A 19383-nucleotide genomic window follows, 5' to 3' on the forward strand; every position below is an offset into this window, starting at 1 on the left:
GACAGAGTCTTACTCTGTCGCCTACTCTGGAATGCAGTGGTGTGATCTTGGCTCACTGCAACCTCCTCCTCCCAGATTCAAGCGATTCTCCTGCCTCAGCCTCCCGAGTAGCTGGGATTACAGGCGTACACCACCACGCCCGGCTAATTTTTTTCGTACTTTTAGTAGAGACGGGGTTTCGCCATGTTGGCCAGGCTGGTCTTGAACTCCTGCACTCAGGCGATCTGCCTGCCTCAGCCTCCCAGAGTGCTGGGATTACATGCGTGAGCCACCATGCCCGGCCTGAGATACTTAGTGATAAATGGATTCCTCTATTTCCTACAATTTCTGGTTTGATCTTGGTCTATATGTGAAAATAAACTGGAGGATATGTTGGAGAATCCAGATTGTCACATTTTATACATAACTTCTAACTAAAAGAAGAAAGAAAAGCCTAGATCCTAGCTTCGTATTTCTCACCCAGCTCCTGCAGTGGGGAAGACCTCTTCAGTGCATAAGGTGTCAGAGTCCACTCTATTAAGTAAATCTTTGAGAGCTACTAGGGCTTCAGCATCCACCAAGCCACCTGCAATTGCTGCCACATCTTTGCCTTGAAAACTCTGCAACTAGAAACAGATGAAAGGGCATCATCAAGAAACCTACATGCAGCAAAGACCACAGTGAAATGTTCAGAAAATAAAATGGTAATTGTTTTCAAGTATAGAAAAAATTAACAGACTTCTGATTAAAAAGGTTTACAACACGGCCAGACACGGTGGCTCATGCCTGTAATCCCAGCACTTTGGGAGGCTGAAATGGGGGGATCACCTGCAGTTAGGAGTTCGAGACCAGCCTGGCCAACATGGTAAAACCCCGTCTCTACCAATAATACAAAAATTAGCTAGGCGTGGTGGCATATGCCTGTATTCCCAGCTACTCTGGAGGCTGAGGCAGGAGAACTGCTTGAACCACGGAGGCAGAGGCTGCAGTGACCAAGATTGAGATCACGCCACTGCACTTCAGCCTGGGCGACAACAGTGAAACTCCACCACAAAAAAACAAAAGAAGTTGTACAACAATTATTAATTAATCTAAAGTGAAAAGCTGCAGAGGTGTCATGTGGGGCCACAGCTAATAACATCAGCTTGGAACGAAGCTGTTTTATACTTAGGAACAAAGGCACCTCAAAATGAGGTCTGAAGTGGAACTATAGTTACCTTAAACGCAACCTCCTCTGAAGTATCTGCCTTTCCCTCTAGTGCTTTATGTTGTCTTTCTCTAACAAGAAAACTATTCCCTCCACTCATACTCTGGCAAGCTCATATTAATTCTCAGATTCTTTAAGAATCACCTTCTGTAGGAAGGCATCTTTTTTTTTTTTTTTTTTTTTTGAGATGGAGTCTCGCTGTGTCACTCAGACTGGAGTGCAGTGGTGCGGTCTCGGCTCACTGCAACCTCCAAGGAAGTCATCTTGATTTGCCTGTCCTAGTTAGGCATTCCTCCTACATGCTCTCACTCATACTACTCCCTATATAATTACTCATAGCTGCATATAATAATTGCTGAATTGTGCAACTTTCTCCAGTACAAGATTGTAGGATGCAGGAATGACATGTCTGTGGTCTTTATATCCCTTAATCTAGCATAATATCTAGCATATGTCCTCAACAGATGTCTGTAAAATGGAAGATTAAATCATAATCTTGGCAAAAGGAAAAAAGGGAAGAAACATACATCCCCCCTCTTCATGGCAAAGATGTTTCTTGATAATCACAAACACTATTTAACACTATTTATTTCAATTTTTACCATTCCAGCTACACGAGAGAGTGCATCCTCCCAAGAAGTATAGGTTAAAAGCCCTTTTTCATTTCTGATCATCGGCTCGGTAAGTCTTTGACGTTTTAGCCCATCATAGGCAAATCTAGAAAACAGAAATTACATGATTGTGGAATCTTGCTAAAGAAGTAACTATAATTTTCAAGTTAAATCAACGAGAAATGTTATTTAAATATAGTACTGGTTAAAGTGTCAAATATCTAAACACCTAGATAGAAGTAATTATTTTAGATATTTTTATAGATGAACTAATAGATTTTAAGAACTTCACCTAAAACTAAAATACCATCTGAAAGTTTGATTTCTTCCCTTAAATACATACAAAAAAAGTTTGGTTTCTTATACTTTTAGCTAACTGAACAATCTTAAAATTACAACACAAAAAAATCTGACAGCTAAAAAAGACAAATCATTTTTGTTTACAAAACATGAGTATCTCTAAATATTTTGTCAAAATTACATTGTGCAAACTCTTATATTTAGCTTCTTTCTCAAGCAATCATCCCGCCTTGGCCTCCCAAAGTGCTGGGATTACAGGTGTGAGTCACCACGCCCAGCCTAGCTTCTTTTCTCTAAGGAATAAACTGAAATAAGTTGAGAATGTATCGATCTACCTCAATTTCTCCATGTGGGATGGAAAAATATCTTTCTCAAAGTAAACACAATATCCAGGGATTGACCTAGGACTATTAAAGTCAGTATTATGTTATATAAGCAGCTCAGATTCCAGTAGTCTATATTCAGTAACTAATTTGCAAATATAAAAGATAATTCTTTAAAATTATCATAAAATTTCCTTTAAATAAACTGCAAAAGTTAAGGAAAACAATATAGCATATACCTGGTTTTATCAGAGATCCACTCTTCATTGATGTCCTCATGCATACGTGGCAAAATCCTCATCACTTCTCCAGTTCTTGTGCTAACCACAATATTACTTCCAACTGCATCCATTACATCAATGGATTCTGTCTTTCTGAGAAACACATATGGTGTTTACTATGGTGCTTTTGAGAATAAAGAAAGTTTCTGTTACCTGGTTTACCAAAAACAGATTTTTACAACTAATTCCCTTTCTGAATTACTTTAAAAAATGAAGCTCAGAGGAATTGCAATTAAATAAAAGAACCCCCCACACTTTTTTTTTGCCATGGGGTCTCACTCTGTTGCCCAGGCTAGAGTGGCATGATCACTGCAGCCTAGAACTCCTGGGCTCAAACTATCCTCTCACCACATTTTAAAAATTTTTTGTAGAGGCACTGTCTCATTATGTTGACCAGGCTGGTCTTGAACTCCTGGTCTCAAGCAATCCTCCACCATGGCCTCCTAAAATGCTGGAATTATAGGCGTGAGCCACTGCTCCTGGCACACCCATATTTGAACACGTAAATTCCTGGCACAGTAAGGAAGGCTTTAAAACTATTATCTGACACAGAAGCTAGTTTGAAGGGGCTCCAACTAGCCAAATCTGGGACGATTCAAAAAGAGGGGCAGGATTTCTGTCTATGGGAGGTTAAGGAGCTCAAAAAACCTTCCCACTGAAAAGCAAAAGTAAAGCTGGACAAAAATGGCAAAACCCACCATTTCAGCAGTTTAGAAATGTAAATGCATACAAGAATGTGTTAAGCTTTTATGCACTGAAAAACTGGTGGCTGGGCTCGGTGCTGCTCCTATGCTCCTCTCTACCCCCTCAAAATGGAATTTCTTCCAGGCTGGGGCAGGCTGTGAAGACGAGAACTTCTTTGGTACAGATGGAGACAACTCACTTAATTTGGAGCAACAGGCAAACTTGTCTGTGGAGGTGAAGCTTTGGAGGTCATTGTAGCTGAGGATAGCCAAGATTTTACTAGCCTAAGTTTGTAGTGGTAATTGCGGCCAGCATTCCTAGCAGCGGCTGCCACATGTGCAGGTGAAACCAGAGACGGCTCAATCTATTCACAAACTCCTGGATAACACTGAGACCCATAGGGCCCAGTGCAAAGTAATAGCTGGGCAGACTTGAAAACAGCCTGAACTTTGAATATGCTCCTCCATCCACATACAGATTCACTGGCAAAGAACTAACTCGTATTAGGTCGAGGTGTCTGAAGTATAATTATACCTGATTACTAAACTATGCAGACACAGGGGAACTCCTAAGAAGCCTCACTTTTTTTTTTTTTTGAGACGGAGTCTCGCTCTGTGACCCAGGCTGGAGTGCAGTGGCCGGATCTCAGCTCACTGCAAGCTCCGCTTCCCAGGTTCACGCCGTTCTCCTGCCTCAGCCTCCCGAGTAGCTGGGACTACAGGCGCCCGCTACCTCGCCAGGCTAGTTCTTTGTATTTTTTAATAGAGACAGGGTTTCACCATGTTAGCCAGGATGGTCTCAATCTCATGACCTCGTGATCCACCCGTTTCGGCCTCCCAAAGTGCTGGGATTACAGGCTTGAGCCACCGCGCCCGGCCCCCAGAAGCCTCACTTAAAAATAAAACCAAGAATATTAAAATACGTTCAAAGAACCAAAGAAAATAATGTTTAAAAACTGGAAGGGATGTATGACAACCACGAATTAGCAAGTAGAGATTCTCAGTAAGGACACAGAAATTATATGGAAACAAAAACCCAAATCCCAAAGTTGAAAAACATAAAGTTTAAAATTGAAAGATAATTTGTTATGCTTTAAGAACCTTAAAAATATTCACACCTCTTGCATCTATCTACTCCATTTCTCGGTTTAATCAGGAGAATGAGAGATATACACAGAAATTTATAAACAGCAATTTTTTTACAGATTTGTCATCATAAAGAAATATACAAGCTAAATGTCTATTAGCAGAAACTGGTTAAAGAACATGACATTCCTCATAGTTGAAAACTTAATAAACAACAACATGGGAGACTATAAATTTAAAATATCAACACTATTAAACTCCTTGGAAGAACACATAAAAAAATAATTTTGTGGTTGAGTACTTTAGAATTAATTTCCAAGAAAACTACAGTTAATTTGCACAGGTTCGATCCATTCTAACTACTTACCTTCTACTTAAAGGGTTTTACTTAAACAAAAAGTCAACAGACCAAAACAACTGAAACTCAGGAAGAAAATGAACCTTTTGAATAGCAATGAATTAAGGACAAAAAACAAATTGTCATAAAATACAAAGATACCTTGTTTCCCAAGGCCGGGCAGTAAAGGCATAGGGCTTAGAGGTTAGGGCACCTACAGGGCAGATATCAATGATATTCCCAGACAGTTCAGACATGAACATCTTTTCAATGTATGTGCCAACTTGCATATCATTTCCTCTGCCTGTTGTTCCCAAATCATCTACTCCTGCAATCTCACTTGCAAACCTACAAGATAAAAAATGTGCCATCAATGGTTAAGTCCAGCCAAATTATTTCCTTAAAGAGATGATTTCCAAAACACTAAAAAGAAATGAGTATATTTTCAAAGGTGAGCACAGTCCTAGAATAAAAAATAATGAAATGTTTACATTTAATTGAGGTGTAACTCACATGCAGAAACTTGTACAAATCATATGTGTACAACTCAGCAAGTTATGAGTGAAAGCAAATGCTTATATATTTTAATTTTTAAATCCACCTGAAGTTGGTACTAAATGAAAGTGAACTTATTTTATTGGTATATCAAATACAGCATCCCTCTTCTCCCACCCAACAAAAGTAGCCATTCTTTCCAATGTTATTATTCATCAAATTATGACTATTAAGTATACAATTACATTCTATAATAGAAGAAAAAAGGAAAAAAAGGTACCTGATGCAGCGAGTACACTGTATACATCTTGTCATGATGGTCTTTACCAATGGCCCAATGTTCTTGTCTTCCACAGCACGCTTCCCCTCTAAAAATCGGCTCCTATCATTTCCAAACATCATGGACTGGTCCTTAAGTAGATTATTAAAGAGTCAATCGAATGCTGCTAGTAAAATTAAAATCTGAGACAACCAAAAAGATTGACAGAATTCTACTACATACCTGCAGATCACATTCACCTCCCTGGTCACAAATAGGACAGTCCAGTGGGTGATTTGCTAATAAGAACTCCATCACACCTTCCCTGTATGAAAGTTGTAACATATAAAATGACTCTCAAATATACACACACAGACATAAACTGCTGTCACTCAAAATGACCTACAGACTTTACTTTTTTTTGAGATGGTGTCTCCCTCTGTTGCTCAAGCTGGAGTGCAATAGCACGATCTTGGCTCACTGCAGCCTCCAGTCTCTGCCTCTCGGGTTTAAGTGATTCTCTTGCCTCAGTCTCCCAAGTATCTAGGATTACAGGTGCCCACCAACCCACCTGGCTAATTTTTGAATTTTCTATAGAGGCAGGGTTTCATCATGTTGGTCAGGCTAGTCTCGAACTTCTGACCTCAAGTGATCCTCCCGCCCTGGCATCCCAAAGTGCTAGAATTACAGGCGTGAGCCACTTTGCCAGGCCCACCTATAGGCCATTTAAACAACCTACCTAGATGTATTTTTTTTTTATACAATTAATAGTAATTTTACATTTAGTATCAGAAATGCCAACTATCTATCATTCTGGTAATATTTTTTTAAGAGACGGGGTCTTGCTATGTTGCCCAGGCTGGCCTTGAGCTTCTGGGCTCAAGTGATCCTCCTGAGTATCATTCTGGTAGTATTAAACACACAATCTGGCAAATGCTTAGAGGAGCCTAGAATAAAGTATAATTAGAGAACACAGAAAATTATGATTTTTGGTCAGGTTTGGTAGCTCACGTCTGTAATCCCAGCACTACGGGAGGGAGGTTGAGGCAGGATGATCACTTAAGGCCAGGAGTTCGAGACCAGCCTGGACAATATAGTGAGACCTTGTTGCAAAAAATAAAGAAAATTGTAACTTTTAACAACACCGAATGATCAAAAGTTGCTGAATGGTCCTCAGAAAATATTCACATTAATTCAAAACAAAACCAAACACAAGCAGTCCCGGTACAATATAGCAATAGCTTAGTAAGTCCAGATTAACCCTCCATCATAAGTTGAGCAAGTTACTAAACAGGGATTTTTAATGCTGATCCTAAGGCTCAATACCATAAACTCCTGACTGGACCTCCTCTACTATGTAGTACTCGCTTCTACTGCTCCTAGAAGCTGAGCACACCAACTTCTTCAGAGTTTGATATTAAATTCTTAATCTATGGGAAGGTCCAAATACCAAAATGTGTAACTTTCTGCTTTATGAAAGGGTACTACGTTGAATAACAATAAAGTACCTGGCTTTCCTGGATTTTTCTGAGTTTGTTAGGATATTCCAGCCCTTCATTACTGGCATGGCACAAGCAGCTACAACCTGGGATTTCAATGAAAAAAAAAAAGTGTGTATTTGTATTTATTTGTAATTATAAGCAACTCAATATATAAAAATGTTAAATTATATAAACATTAAATTATATATTTGATAACAGGCAAAGAACAAGGTATTTTTTAAAACTGAATTTTTATTCATAATACTATGACCTGGTACTTTGCATTTATCCCAGAAATAAAACATCCTGGTTTTTAAGTTTATTCTAATAGTCAATGCAATTTTTTATTCCACTCTGAAACAGAACACCAAAAAACTGCTTTGACTAGCAGACACTATTGAATAAAAAAATTGCATACACCGGCCGGGTGTGGTGGCTCAAGCCTGCAATCTCAGCACTTTGGGAGGCCGAGACGGGCGGATCACGAGGTCAGGAGATCAAGACCACCCTGGCTAACACGGTGAAACCCCGTTTCTACTAAAAATACAAAAAAACTAGCCGGGCGAGGTGGCGGGCGCCTGTAGTCCCAGCTACTCAGGAGGCTGAGGCAGGAGAATGGCGTAAACCCAGGAGGCAGAGCTTGCAGTGAGCTGAGATCCGGCCACTGCACTCCAGCCTGGGCAACAGAGCAAGATTCCGTCTCAAGAAAAAAAAAAAAATTGCATACACCAAAATGAAATTAAACTACTGAAAGTGAACTTCTTCCCTGCAACCCTTTTCTCTACTAAAAATCGCAGGGCATCAGCACTTTTAATGTGCTACTTGGCAACTCTACATCCTGGTTTTATATTATACAGCCATCCGGAAATAATGACAGCTATAAATCACCTTTAATTTCTAGATATGTTACAATTATATGGCACATGTGTTTATAAAGCACTTCCATCTATGTGTTCCCAGTTTTGAAATGAAGAGAGTCAATTGTACAAAATAAATTTATAGATAGAAGTAAAGAGGGCTAGGTTCTCCACTACAATATTAATTCTAAATAAAGTTTGCTGCAAGATTGAAAGTTTTCTACCTTCTACAGCATGGTGTAGAATTTTAGGTATCAAGTACCTTGGGGGCTTTCTCAATTTCAACAAGGCACATCCTGCAGTTTCCAGCAACAGACAACCTTTCATGATAACAGAATCGAGGGATCTGCATGCCAACCTTCTCACAAGCCTAGAAGTAAAAAAAAAAAAAAAAAAAAAATACATGAGAATAACCTGACATCACTGCTGTTATTGCTGAAACACACACATACGGCATCTTATTACTACTATCTATAATAATCTTAATTCATTCTTATTTCAGTCCCTTTCTTTGCCTTTCATTCTAACCTGTCTCCTCTGAAGCTGCCTCAGAGGATCTCAGGATTCTTGGCATGACTTCACCTTATGTGGAAGAAACTGGATAAAGTATCCTTCCACTGTGCTGAAGACCTGACTTCCCATATCCGTTCTGAACCATTGTCCACAATGTCCCCTCAAACTCTGTCCCAGTGGTTTCATACCTGGACTTCTTCTTTGCCTAGCTCCCCTCCTTTGGATTAGAGATTTCACTACACACTATCTAGCTGGCTATCTGTCTTTGGCTCCTATATCTCATCCAGGACTCACCTCCCACTGGGCTGAAGGTTATATCTATGTTCAAATTTCCTCTAGAGTTAATTCCTCCATCCTCAGCCTTCGTTCTAAAACAATGTCATCAATTTCCAATGTTTAAACTGGTTAGCAAAAATGTGTTGAGTGTTTCCTTTGTGCAGGATGCAGGTACAGTAGTGAAAAAGACAGACAGTGTCCCAGCCTTCATCCTAGCTGACATTCCTTATGATGATTATGTCCAAACCTTCATCTGCAGCCGTGTTAGTTCTGCACTTCTCCAGGCTTCAGATTTACAGGACTTTGCATGTGTATGTTCCACAGACAGCTTAAATTCCAATGATTTCTCTCCGCTCTATACACTCCAAAATAACCTAACAAATGCAGAAAACCACAAAAATTCCTCTGGTCTCTTTGAATTCTAAAGAACTATCTGTCTCTGTGTCTCTACTGAAACTTTGTGGGGTTTTTTTCCTCACCGTTAAAGTAATATTGGGAAGTTCTGCACAACGGGGGAAAAAATTCCTCGGGTCTTCATCATTCCTGAAGGCCTGTCTCCATGTCATTCTCCCTTGAATCTACTCTCTTGCTTTCATTCTCATAGTCACTATCTATTTTAGGGCTTTTCATAGTATCCTGTCCCAATAATACAAAATGCTTTTTCCTTGTCTCTTATTCCAGTCTTGCTATTCTCCAAACGATCATCCTCTACAGTCACTGTCACCCTGCTTAAATAGGCAACAGAACTCCTGATGGATCAAAATATAAACTCTTCTGCACAGCAGATACTGTATTTCATCACTGAACCTTCCCTTCCTCAATAACTTGACTTCCTGTGATCTCATCTATTTAGACCTTATGTTTCATCAACATTAAACTATCTGAAGTTTTCAAAACATGACAAGTTATCTGCCTTAACTTTTACCATAGGAAATGCAAGCATGTCCTTCTTGTACACATATGAACACATCTATTCATCCTTTAATACTCCTCAGGGATGACCTGAGGCACCCAACATCTCTTTCTACTACCTCCTATCCCTGCCACAACTTTTTGCTGTACCTTGAACATACATTTATTATATATCATATTTTGTGCTTTCATGTCTGTGACTGGCAGACAGTCTAGAAATGACTGCTAAAATGAAAAACGGACATTTAGATCTGTGACAACTTACAAATGGAGTGAAGCATCACTTCTCTATAACCAATTTATTATTTCTGGAGGAATATGAAGAAATATTTAGAGCATGAATTTAAGCACATGCTACCCTCCGTTTACCTGCTTTGTAGGATATATTCCAATGAATATTACTAATCACAGAAAGGTTATATGAAAATGAAAAGCATCAAGCAGGCCCAAAACAAATGAAGGATATATTTTCACAAACTTACCTATAGTAACCAATTTAAGTTACTTCAAATTTCTTTTTTTTGAGAGAGAGTCTTGCTCTGTTGCCCAGGCTGGAGTGCAGTGGCACACTCTCAGCTCACTGTAACCTCCGCCTCCTGGGTTCAAGCGATTCTCCCGCCTCAGCCTCCCGAGTAGCTGGGATTACAGGTGCGCGCCATGATGCGCAACTAATTTTTTGTATTTTTAGTACAGACGGGATTTCACCATGCTGGCCAGGCTGGTCTAGAACTCCTGAATGATCCGCCTGCCTCAGTTTCCCAAAGTGCTAGGATTATAGCCATGAGCCACTGCGCTCAGCCTTCAAATTTCTTAATGGGTATTCATTTGGAATGTAGAAGTGAAACAAAAGAACTACCATAATTCACTAAAAATGTCACAGACAAATAAATGATAGTTCACTTTGAAGTGCCAAGATATAAAATGAAATAATTTTAATATAACTTTGCTATGTATAGTTATTTTAAGGAATTATTTGCTAATAATCAGTATAAAGGAAATAAATTAGTATATTTAAAAAAATCAGAACACACACACAAAATAGTTAGAATGTATGCCTACTTGGAGGACGGTCGTTCCCGGTTCCACCATGACAGACTGACCATCAACAAATACTTCAATCAAGTTGCTTGCTGCTGTGGCAGTTGTTCGAACTGACCATCAAAGATATTGAAGTGAAAAACAAATTAACAGTTTATTATAGCAGATGATAACAGATGAATTAACTCTAACTACAAACCTAAATTTTTCATTCCTTGTTATTCCTCTGTATTGCTCTGGATGCAAACTAATGGTTGTCTACTTTTGATAGTAGTTTAAACTGAAACTTCTTTCTTCTTTTTTTTGAGAGGGAGTCTCGCTCTGTCACCCAGGCTGGAGGGCAGTGGCACAATCTTGGCTCACTGCAACCTCCACCTCCCTGGTTCAACTGATTCTCCTGCCTCAGCCTCCCAAGTAGCTGGGATTACAGGCACTCACCACAATGCCTGCTAATTTTTGTATTTTTAGTAGAGACAGGGTTTCACCATATTGGCCAGGCTGGTCTCAAACTCCTGACGTCAAGTAATCCTCCTGCCTTGGCCTCCCAAAGTGCTGGGATTACAGGCATGAGCCACTGCACCCAACTTTAAACTGAAACTGTTAATGCCACTGAAAATATGTTCATGGGAAGATCACTTTTCAAAAACAATGTGATTTTTCCATTTTGGCACTGATGTGTGTAGTTCCTAATACTTTCTATTCCACGATAATTCCCATAAGCTGTTCAAAGTAAAATTATATTTTGAAAATTATTCAACTTAGATAATTTGTTTCTTTTTTTTTTTTTTTTGAGATGGAGTCTCCATCTGCCTCCCAGGCTGGAGTGCAGTGGCGCAATCTTGGCTCTATGCAACCTCCACCTCCCGGGTTTAAGCAATTCTTGAGCCTCAGCCTCAAGAGTAGCTGGGATTACAGGTGTGCGCCACCATGCCCAGCTGATTTTTATATTTTTACTAGAGATGGGGTTTCACCACGTTGGCCAGGCTGATTTTGAATTCCTGGCTTCAAGCAATCCACCTGCCTCCACCTCCCAAAATGCTGGGATTACAGGCATGAGCCACCACACCCAGCCTGTTGCTATTTTTATTTTTAAAAAGTATGGGTTTAGGTCTTTGATAAACTATTCCACAGACTTATAAATTTACAAAAATAAGGTCTAATATCCACAAATACAAATTTAAAAAACTACTCACCACATCCTTTAGGAGATTTAGAAAGGCCTACTAAGGCCTTTCTTACAGGTATCCTCAACATATTGCTAAAAATAAAACAAAGAATTATATTATTGTAGGGGAAAAAACAATCACCAACTGTTTGGTAATGTTTTATGGCTTTAAATTATTTCACATACATTATGTCATTGAATACTCATAGGTTCTGATATTTTCCCTCCAAGTCTGTAGATGAGAATTCTCTGTCTCAGAGACACTGACTTGTACAATGCCAAAGAACTAACCAGCAGCAGCTATTGTATACATTTGGACTTTCTAATTCTATGCAGAGAGCAGTTTTGCCATTTAAAAAAATTACATAGAAAGGATCAAACTTAAAGCACTACCACACAGTAAAATAAACTGCAAGACTAACCGCGAGCTTATCATTAATGGTTATGTAAAATAAAGTCATATTTTCTGCTTTCATTTCCTACCAATACCCATTCTATCATTTCATGTTCTAAGCATAGCTGTCTACTAAATGCTCATGAGATATTCTGAGATAGCTCACCAGCCCAAAAGCCTTTGAGGTGTCTTGATTGCTATTTTCTAGTACACTTATCTTACAGATCTCCAATTATGTGTTTATAAGCCCATTCTGCCCTCACTGCATTAATTCCTTGAATTTTTCTATCTTCGTACCTATCCACCAGGCTGGCACAGAGTAAGCTCTTAAACAATGGCTCTCACCTGAGGACATTTGCTCCCCAGGGAATATTTAGCAATGTCTGAACACACTGTAGTCACAAACCAGGGGAAGTTACTGACATCTAGTGGGTAGAGGACAGGGTGCCGGCTATTCTACAATGTACAGGACAGTCCCCACAATAAAGATAATCATCCAAAGTGTCAACAGTGCTGAAGTTGAGACACTGCTCTAAAAGGCTTGCTGAATTATTGAAATAAATGGGGGTGGATTATATAAACACCAAGACTTAAAGACACACAAACCAGAAAAGTTACCAAAATTTATTTTTTGTTTGTTTGTTTGTTTTTAAGATGGAGTCTCACCCTGTTGCCCAGACTGGAGTGCACTGGTGCGATCTTGGCTCACTGCAACCTCCACCGCCCAGGTTAAAGCAATTCTCCTGCCTCAGCCTCCAGAGTAGCTGAGACTACAGGCATGTACAACCACGCCAGGCTAATTTTTGTATTTTTATTACTTATTTATTTTATTTACTTATTTATTGAGATGGAGTTCTGCTCTGTTGCCCAGGCTGGAGTGCAGTGGTGCGATCTCAGCTCACTGCAACCTCCGCCTCCCAGGTTCAAGCGATTCTCCTGCCTTGGCCTCCTGAGTAGCTGGGACAGGTGTGTGCCACCATGCCAGGCTAATTTTCTGTATTTTTAGTAAAGACGGGGTTTCACCATGTTAACCATGATGGTCTCCATCTCCTGACCTCATGATCCGCCCGGTTCAGGCTCCCAAAGTGCTGGGATTACAGGCATGAGCCAACATGCCCAGTCTATTTATCCATTTTTGAGACGGAGTCTTGCTGTCACGCAGTCTCACTCTGTTACCCAGGAGTGCAGTCGCGTGATCTCGGCTCACTGCAACCTCCGCCTCCCAGGTTCAAGCGGATTCTCCTGTCTCAGCCTCCTGAGTAGCTGGGATTACACGTGCCTGCCACCACGCCCGGCTAATTTTTGTATTTTCAGTAGAGACGGGGTTTCGCCATGTTGGTCAGACTGGTCTCGAACTCCTGACCTCAGGTCATCCACCCGCGTCGACCTCCCAAAGTGCTGGGATTACAGGCGTGAGCCACCGCGCCCGTCTGACAATCAGTTTTAAAGTGCTCTTTCTTTGAGCTCTTTTTCTTTAGTAGCAGTACACACTGTGTATATATTTTTATTGTTCTACTTACTGAACTGTAGGTTAGTAATCAATTTTAGTACCTACCAGACTCTAAGCTCCTTGAGGACATTTAGACATTTCCCTTTTTTGAAGACCTAGCACAGTATCCTTATGAAAATAACCACCAAATAGTCTTATCACCAAGTTCTAGAACTAGAGTAGCATCTGTCCTACTAAAAACTACTGATGGCATAAATGTAAACCTAAACTTACTCCATTAGAGCACTGACAGATTTGAAATCAACAATTTTAAAACTTTAATACTTTCTTATCTCCAATACGATATAAAAATAGTACTCACTTTGGATAGGAAATCAACTAGAACTAGGCTGTTGACATCCAGCATCAAGGCATAGCCCAACGTCAGAAATACAGATTTGCAACACTTCGATATGTGCTTTGAACATTGATATACCAAGTAGCAATAGAAATAATTATATCTTTAGATGGAAAAATGTTAATGACTAAAATGTCATTTCTAAAAGTAGACTGGATACTTTTCCGTATAGGGACTATACTATTCCACGTTCTCCAACATGGATTCATCCATCTACTTCCTGCCTTCCAAGGTACCACCCTATCCCAATCCACCATCACTCCTTGCCTGGAGTATTTCAATATCTTCTTAACAGGTCACCAGGCTTCCACACTATTCCCACACAGCCCCTCCCCTCTTGCCACTGGCAGTGACCTCGGACTGAAATGTTCTTCCCTGGCCCCTCCTTATCCTTCAAATCTTGGCTTCGAAGCCTTTTCTCAGTTTCATTGACCAGCCTAACATTTCCTGACGATTCCCCAGAATATCACCCATTTTATTCTTCTTTATGGACTCATTTCTGGCTCGTAGTAAACGTTCAGTAACTGTTAAGTGAACTGAATCTCTAATTTCTGCTCGTTAATTTGTAGGGACCACTTTCCCGGATTTAAAAAGTGCAGGTGCTCTGGCAGCGTTAAGTCGGTGAAAACAAGAATATTCCGCAAAACAAAAATAACCTGTTTATTCATCAAAAAGTTACTGTTACACTTCTATACTGTCAATTCGTGTGTGAAGTTGTGTCTGATCCAAGACCTCACAGTACAAGCATAGATCCCAATAACTTGTAAACAATATTTTGTTATTCGCAATGCAACCCTGAGCTAACTTTTCAAAAAGTCATTTTTCTCAATTTCCCGTTAGTGAAAGGAATTAAAAAATTCTGTCCAACGTGGTCAATGGACAAAACAAATAAGGACAACAGAAGCGTGAGCCACTGCTAACACAACAGCGACCAAACAATCATGTACTGTACCAGGCGTGTAAAAATCTGGGGGGAAAGGCTCAGTCTTAAGGCTTAAGTCATCGGACACTGGTCCTCTCCCGGGGAATAAAACGGCCTCCTCTGAGAGGAGAATGTCCTGAATTTTCCCTGCAGAGGGAAGGTCACCTACAAGCCCGCATTCGGGCCAGCGCTCCCGAGGGCCCCCTGATCCTCATCTTCCTTTCTGCTCCATCAGACCAGAGACCGTGGCTAAAAGCCCCCACTTGCTGGCTCTCAGGGGCTTCCGAGGCGGCGGGGCGGGAGGCGGCTCCCAGTCAAGGACAAGAGAAGACTAAGTCGCGTGGGCCAAAGGAAACAGTCCCGTCAATAAATAAGCCTCTGACCCATGCACCTCACCCTTCCCATCCATACAAGACCTCACCTTCTCCCCGGAGCCGCGGAGGCTGTTCTGCTAAACTGTCTGGACCACAACTACCCCCTTGGAGGCCGGGTCGCTTACTCAATATGGCGGCCTCAGCTAACTCTGTCAGCCGGGCCTGGAGAACGGAAAGCCCGGAGGGACTAGAATCCTTGCATTCGATAAGTGTGTCGGCAATTTCCGTCAGCCGACCAGAGGGCGGAGCTGAGGTCGGCCCAGCCCGGAGGCGGGAAGGACAACTTGGACCCGCAGTTCCGCCGGAAGTGGCCGGCAGCCTCGAGGCCGAGCGTCTTCGGTCATCTCCGGCGCTTCTAGGGGCGGTTCCCGTCATCTTCGGGAGCCGTGGAGGTACGAACTTAAGACATGCCCATTTTATTAATTTATTTCCAAACGCAACGAAAGGTCCAGGGACAATTTGTGAGCCGTTTAATTCAGGGCCCCCAATTCGTACGTGGAGAAGTGGGAATGCTAACGTACTTTGACCTTTAACCTTCGGTCCGGCGTGGTGGAGGGAAACGCCTCCGTCTCTATATAAGGAATTTTCCGGCTTCTCCGGGCCCTTTTTCCTCTCTTAAGCGCGGGGCGCCCACAACTTGTGCGCTCTCTTTCTGCTGCTTCCCAGCTCTCGGATACAGCCGACACCATGGGTTTCGGAGACCTGAAAAGCCCCGCCGGCCTCCAGGTGCTCAACGATTACCTGGCGGACAAGAGTTACATCGAGGGGTGAGCGGACCGGCAGTGTCGGGGTGGTGGGGAGGTTTCTGGGACCGGGGCCGGGGCCACGTGGCGCAGCGTGTCGGCTGCCGCTGGAGGGAGGGAGACCGGGCCCCAGGGCCCTTTCGAGGATGACGGGAAAGCGCCCCGTGGCCATCTCCCAAGGCCCTCGTGTGGTGCGAGCCCGGCCTCCGGGGAGCGGCTCACGAGCAAAGGAAGGTTAAAATGTGCTTTATTTACACTTAATTCAGCCAGGTGTTTCCTCATCGCTGCCCAGTTAATACATGTTAGGTTGTAGATAGAGCAACGTTAGAGATTGCAGTATTTGAGGTCTACTAAGTGGCAGACATTTCTCAGGATAGCGCGGTGACCCAAACATATGGTTTGATTTTAAGGAGATAAGAAGAAAAGAAAAGCATTAAAGCAACCCTACCGGAGTTAGTGCCCACTAATTAATGTGATGCATAGGCACTGATTATTTATTCGCTGGCGTTTGTTTTTCAAAGGTGTGTGTGAATGTCTCTGTGTCATTGGCAGGTATGTGCCATCACAAGCAGATGTGGCAGTATTTGAAGCCGTGTCCGGGCCACCGCCTGCTGACTTGTGTCATGCCCTACGTTGGTATAATCACATCAAGTCCTACGAAAAGGAAAAGGCCAGGTAAAATCATCTTTGTATCTAGCTGAAGAATAAGACTACTCTCGAAGCTTTATCAGGATGTTCACATGACAAAACTAGACCCAGGCTACTTTAGTTTTGTTGGGGTATTGTAAGCTAAATTTTTCTGTAACCTGAGAAGGCCAAGAGACTGAAGCCCTCCATTTTTTCACAGAACAGGTAGAACATGGACAGCAGCAATTCAACTTTTCCCCACACTGCCCTGCCAATGTGCCTCGACCTTGACCTGGGGGGCCCACCTCTGGGGTGAGAGGGTGGCTCATTCATTCAGTCCTTGGCCATTCTTCTGAAACTGCCAACAAGGGTGGAAGTTTGGGGAAGTGGACTCCAGTTCACTAAGAATGGAACTGAGCATACTTAATGAAATCTCAAACAGAAATGTTCATACTGAAAGAGTAAATCATAGTGAGTATTGAAAATAATGTCTCACATGGTACTAATGCTTGTCGGGTGAGGAGTTGAACATATGATAGTGTTTACCTGGGAGCATGTGAAAGGGTAAATTATTATTGCAAAAGGGATCTAGTGATAAGTAGTGATTAAAACAAGTTATTTTGTATTGTCTGGAAAAGTATGTTATACTAGCTCAATAGTGGTTGAATTTAAATGTTTTTCAAGCCTGCCAGGAGTGAAGAAAGCTTTGGGCAAGTATGGTCCTGCTGATGTGGAAGACACTACAGGAAGTGGAGCTACAGATAGTAAAGATGATGATGATATTGATCTCTTTGGATCTGATGATGAGGAGGTATGGCATCTTCTATAAAGAATATATCGGCCAGACACGGTGGCTCACGCCTGTAATCCCAGCATGTTGGGAGGCTGAGGCGGGTGGATCACGAGGTCGGGAGTTCAAGACCAGCCTGACCAAGATGGTGAAACCCTGTCTGTTCTAAAAATTTAAAAAAATGTGGCGGGTGTCTGTAATCCCAGCTACTCAGGAGGCTAAGGCAGAGAATTGCTTGAACCTGGGAGGTGGAGGTTGCAGTAAGCCGAGATCATGCCACTGCACTCCAGCCTGGGTGACAGAGCAAGACTCCGTCTCAAAAAACAAAAAAGAATACATCGATCAGCAATTTTATCAATGTGGTTAAGCCAAATTGCCTGGATTTGAATCCTGGCTTTAACTTATATGCCTTTTTCAAATTCTGACTGGTTGCATGATGAATAAAATCAAATCACCATCTTTCGGCTGAGTTCGTGATGGATTTGCTTTTTTCTGATTAAGCCAGTCTTTTTTGTGATGACCCCACTAGCTTTAAGCAGAGGACAACCGGCTTTTTGAAGTGGATTAATTTTTTTTCTTTACAGGAAAGTGAAGAAGCAAAGAGGCTAAGAGAAGAACGTCTTGCACAATATGAATCAAAGAAAGCCAAAAGTAGGTCATTTGTTTTTAACTTCATTTCATGATAATGTAAGTAATCTTTTTCAAAGCTTGACCTTTAAGTAATTTCCTCCACATTCCTTGAACAGGTCAATATTTTAAAACCTCCTGTAGAAGTTCTTCCACAGCTACTGGTCTGCAGCTGTTCTTATGGTAGCAGTTGTGGCATTCCTCTGTGGGAAAGAAACTGTTAACACAAACACCTCTTTCTTAGCAAAACAGAAAGTGGGCATATGTGTGACAGACACAAGATGTATCTGTAGTTTTGTTTGGCTAAGGAGATAGTCAATTTCAAAACAAATTGAGGTGATTTGTTTGTGTCTTGGAGTAGGGTAAAAAAAATACAGTTCATTATTTGAATAATGCTGTTTATTTTTTTAGAACCTGCACTTGTTGCCAAGTCTTCCATCTTACTAGATGTGAAACCTTGGGATGATGAGACAGATATGGCAAAATTAGAGGAGTGCGTCAGAAGCATTCAAGCAGACGGCTTAGTCTGGGGCTCATGTGAGTTTAGGCTTTGCCTTTTTTTTTTTTTTTTTGAAACTGACATCTGGAATTTGTATACAGCTTCAACCTTCCTCTACAAGACTTTTCTAACTAAGATTTTTCTTAATGCTCTTTTTAGCTAAACTAGTTCCAGTGGGATACGGCATTAAGAAACTTCAAATACAGTGTGTAGTTGAAGATGATAAAGTTGGAACAGATATGCTGGAGGAGCAGATCACTGCTTTTGAGGACTATGTGCAGTCCATGGATGTGGCTGCTTTCAACAAGATCTAAAATCCATCCTGGATCATGGCATTTAAATAAAAGCTTGAAAGATTACCTTTGGCTCTTGAGTATGTTACATAGGAGGGTGGTGTATATATTCCTTTCATTTTGAGGGAAGGAATTAAATGAATATGTGATTCCTAAATAATAAAAATTTGGTTCGGCTTTGTTGTTAGAAAATTGTAGTGCAGGCCAGGTGTGGTGGTTCATGCCTGTAATCCCAGCAATTTGGGAGGCTGAAGTGGGTGGATCGATACCAGAAGGCTAATACCAGCCTGGGCAATGGGGAGAGATCCTGCCCCTACAAAAAAATACAAAAATTAGCTGGGCTTGGTGGTGCACCCCTGTATTCCCAGCTATTTGGCAGATTGAGGTGGGAGGATTGCTTGAGCCCAGGAGGTTGGAACTGCAGTGAGCCAAGGTTGTGCGACTGCACTGCAGCCTGGGTGGAG

The 19383-nt window shown here is 41.4% G+C and overlaps 2 protein-coding genes across 4 annotated transcripts in view; one reads left to right on the plus strand and one right to left on the minus strand.

Annotated features, from left to right (window-relative positions):
- Positions 1–15417, minus strand: part of NDUFS1 (NADH dehydrogenase (ubiquinone) Fe-S protein 1, 75kDa (NADH-coenzyme Q reductase)) — a 37923-nt gene extending 22506 nt beyond the window's left edge. The window contains 11 exon segments of the mRNA XM_011993917.1: positions 446–605; positions 1789–1903; positions 2660–2794; positions 4970–5155; positions 5583–5713; positions 5805–5886; positions 7070–7146; positions 8162–8269; positions 10660–10751; positions 11832–11896; positions 15144–15417. Coding sequence (XP_011849307.1) covers positions 446–605; positions 1789–1903; positions 2660–2794; positions 4970–5155; positions 5583–5713; positions 5805–5886; positions 7070–7146; positions 8162–8269; positions 10660–10751; positions 11832–11896; positions 15144–15181 — 1189 coding nt within the window. The 5' untranslated portion in view covers positions 15182–15417.
- Positions 15418–15532: 115 nt separating this feature from the next.
- Positions 15533–18985, plus strand: EEF1B2 (eukaryotic translation elongation factor 1 beta 2). 3 transcript variants are annotated; one of them, XM_011993872.1, is made up of 7 exons: positions 15632–15732; positions 16007–16107; positions 16636–16758; positions 17395–17521; positions 18085–18151; positions 18539–18664; positions 18786–18985. In XM_011993872.1, the coding sequence occupies exons 2-7, from the start codon at positions 16028–16030 to the stop codon at positions 18938–18940; spliced, it is 678 nt and encodes a 225-aa protein (XP_011849262.1). In that variant the 5' UTR covers positions 15632–15732; positions 16007–16027; the 3' UTR covers positions 18941–18985. The 3 variants fall into 3 exon arrangements, with proteins under 3 accessions (XP_011849263.1, XP_011849262.1, XP_011849261.1); XM_011993871.1 differs by having other exon boundaries at positions 15647–15732; positions 15961–16107; XM_011993873.1 differs by having other exon boundaries at positions 15533–16107; positions 18539–18668; positions 18795–18977.
- The last annotated feature ends 398 nt before the right edge of the window (positions 18986–19383 follow it).

Source organism: Mandrillus leucophaeus, unplaced genomic scaffold (assembly GCF_000951045.1).
Source record: "Mandrillus leucophaeus isolate KB7577 unplaced genomic scaffold, Mleu.le_1.0 Scaffold436, whole genome shotgun sequence".
Taxonomy (NCBI): Eukaryota; Metazoa; Chordata; class Mammalia; order Primates; family Cercopithecidae; genus Mandrillus; species Mandrillus leucophaeus.